Source organism: Cynara cardunculus, unplaced genomic scaffold (assembly GCF_001531365.2).
Source record: "Cynara cardunculus var. scolymus isolate 2C unplaced genomic scaffold, CcrdV1 Un_Scaffold_6882, whole genome shotgun sequence".
Lineage (NCBI taxonomy): Eukaryota > Viridiplantae > Streptophyta > Magnoliopsida > Asterales > Asteraceae > Cynara > Cynara cardunculus.
This window is the reverse complement of record NW_020203217.1, coordinates 3,821-6,681: the sequence shown is the minus strand read 5'-3', so window position 1 is coordinate 6,681 and position 2,861 is coordinate 3,821. Positions and strand designations below refer to the sequence as shown.

Sequence of the window (2,861 nt, the reverse complement as noted above, 5' to 3'; positions counted from 1 at the left end):
AAAAAAATCTTAAAATCTTAAAATTATTTATTTATTATTTCAGTAATCAAATTGAATGTATTAATTGTTATATCATCTAAAATTTATTATAATCGAATGAATCTAACTTTTTATTGAATTTTAACTTTTGCTTTTTATCATTTTTCTAGAAAAAATCATAACACTTCGTTTTTTCATAGATTTTTAGCTTTTTGTATTTTCATTTTATAGATTTATTTTTTTAAATGGTCTCCCACAAGTATTTTGTTCACGTTTTATAGCCGGACAAACTCAAACTCTTGTAAAATATGTTAATTTTAAGTCAAATTTTATTACTAACAACTTAATTCAATAATATTTATTTATTCATTTGATATAAACACTTCAAGCAAATTCCGGTAATACCATCATGAGTTGTATATATATGTGTTCAAAGTAGCTCCAAATGCTTACACTCAAGCAAACACATGCAATTAAAGAGAATGAATTGTTCAAAGTTGTTTCTCTCCTTTCTCTTTTTCTTTGTCTTCCTTTCTTTTGCTTCATCCTTTTCCTCTTTCTCTAATACCACTCATAAATGCTCTCCTAAACACACCCATGCTTTGCTTCTCTTTAAACAAGACCACTTTTCCATCAATGACACATCTCATCATTACATATGTGAAGATTGGCTTGGTTCTACTTATCATCCAGTCATGATGAACTGGAACAAGAGCATAGATTGTTGTACATGGAATGGAGTCACTTGTAGCCAATACACGGGTGATGTGATCGCTCTTGACCTTCCCTGTGCCATGCTACGAGGTACCATCCACCCCAATTCCACTCTCTTCACCCTTCCTCACCTCCAATCACTTAACCTTGCCTTCAATAATCTTACTGATTCCCAACTTCCACATGAAATTGGCATGCTCTCCAATACTCTTATCCATCTCAACATCTCTTATTGTGGATTGACAGGTCAAATTCCTTCAGAAATCTCACTTCTTCCTAAATTGGTTTCTTTGGATCTCTCTTTGAATGTTGATTTGAAGCTTGAACCTCATGTTTTCTACAATCTCCTCCACAACTCTACTTCTTTGGAAGAGCTTTTTCTTGACTATGTTAATATCTCTTCAATTTTACCCACGTATCTTAATATCTCTTCTTCTATGAAATCACTCCATCTTTGGTCCACCCGTTTGCAAGGAAAATTACCTGATAACATCTTCAATCTTCCGTATTTGGAAGAACTTGACTTGGGATATAACACTAATATCACCGGTCAACTTCCCAATGGTTACACAAACACTAACATCCCTCTAAAGTCGTTAGATCTCTCAGACACCAACTTATCAGGACAGATACCCGACTCAATCGGCCATCTCAAGTCTTTGAATACTTTAATACTTATTCGTTGTAGTTTGATGGGTCCCCTTGCCAAATCCCTAGCTAATCTTAGGCACCTTACTACTCTATATTTATCATATAACAAGCTTAATGGAACGTTGCCTTCTTGGTTGTTTACTCTTCCCTCACTAAAAACTATCTTTCTCTCCAACAACATGTTCGGTGGGAGCTTACCAACAGAATTGTTCAATCATCAATCATTAAAGATATTATCCCTTGGTGGAAATCAATTTGTTGGCGAGATTGATATGGTTGATCAAGGCTCCACTACGCAATCATTTTGGAAACTCATCAACCTCACTTATCTTGACCTCTCAAAGAATAAATTTAGAGGTGTGTGGGAGTTAGATACTTTGTTATCAAGGCTCGGGACCCTTGAATATCTCTTTCTCTCATATAGTGGTTTATCTGTTGTGACCAATAATGCTAGTCACTATGTCAATCCTAATTTTCAAGCCTTGGAGTTAGCATCTTGCAAGATAAAGGTGTTTCCAGAGTCCTTACGAGCCATGAGAAAACTTCAATCTTTAGATCTATCGAGAAATGAAATCAATGGCCACATTAAGGAGCTAGGAGAAAATGAACTAGTTTACTTGGATCTCTCACATAACATCATAACAGGGCCATTCCCTCCATCAATTTGGAACATGGACAATCTTCAATATTTGAATATGTACAATAATCGCTTTAGTGGAGTGATTAAACCTAGAGATATGAACTTCTCTCCTTCAGTTATAGATATGGGGAACAATAGTTTTAGTGGCACCATTCCACATGTGTGTGGTGGAGAATTAAGGGGGCTTATTTTGAATGGAAATCAATTTGAAGGTAAGGTGCCAAGTTGCTTTTCCAAATGCCCAGAATTGGAAGTGCTTGATCTGGGAAACAACCGCTTAACTGGTGCATTCCCTGACCTGTTAGGACGTCTTCCAAAACTGAAGGTTCTTATCCTCCGATCAAACAAGTTTCGTGGTCCAATAGAAAGAGGCTCTTCTATGATCGAACACCCATTTCCTAGTTTGAGTGTTCTTGACTTATCTCAAAATGAGTTTGGAGGCCATCTCCCTGGAAAATATTTTCAAAATTTTGATGCTATGAAGAATGTGTTGAAGGATGGCACAAATACGTATCTAAATCTTTACAGSTCTACCAKCTTTTACTCTATCATTGTWGTGGTGAAGGGTCAACAACTCTCATTTGAGAAAATTTCAAGCGACTACACGATTGTTGATCTATCCGGTAACAAATTTGAAGGAGAGATTCCAAACGAAATATGTACTCTTAACTCGTTGATAGTGCTCAACTTATCCAACAACCACCTCAATGGTCAGATTCCACAGACTATAGGTAACCTCTCTGAGATTGAATCATTAGACCTATCCCGAAACCAGCTATCAGGAAAGATTCCTCAAAGTCTTGCAGACATCACGAGTCTTGAAGTCTTAAATCTCTCGCAGAACCTTCTGGTGGGACGTATTCCTAGTGGAACACAG

General features: G+C 36.4%; 1 protein-coding gene across 1 annotated transcript; it reads left to right on the top strand.

Annotated features, from left to right (window-relative positions):
• The first annotated feature begins 674 nt into the window (after positions 1-674).
• Positions 675-2,851, top strand: LOC112504782 (receptor-like protein 6). The gene is made up of 2 exons (XM_025108734.1): positions 675-2,715; positions 2,826-2,851. Exons 1-2 carry the CDS (start codon positions 675-677, stop codon positions 2,849-2,851), a joined length of 2,067 nt encoding a protein of 688 aa, XP_024964502.1.
• The last annotated feature ends 10 nt before the right edge of the window (positions 2,852-2,861 follow it).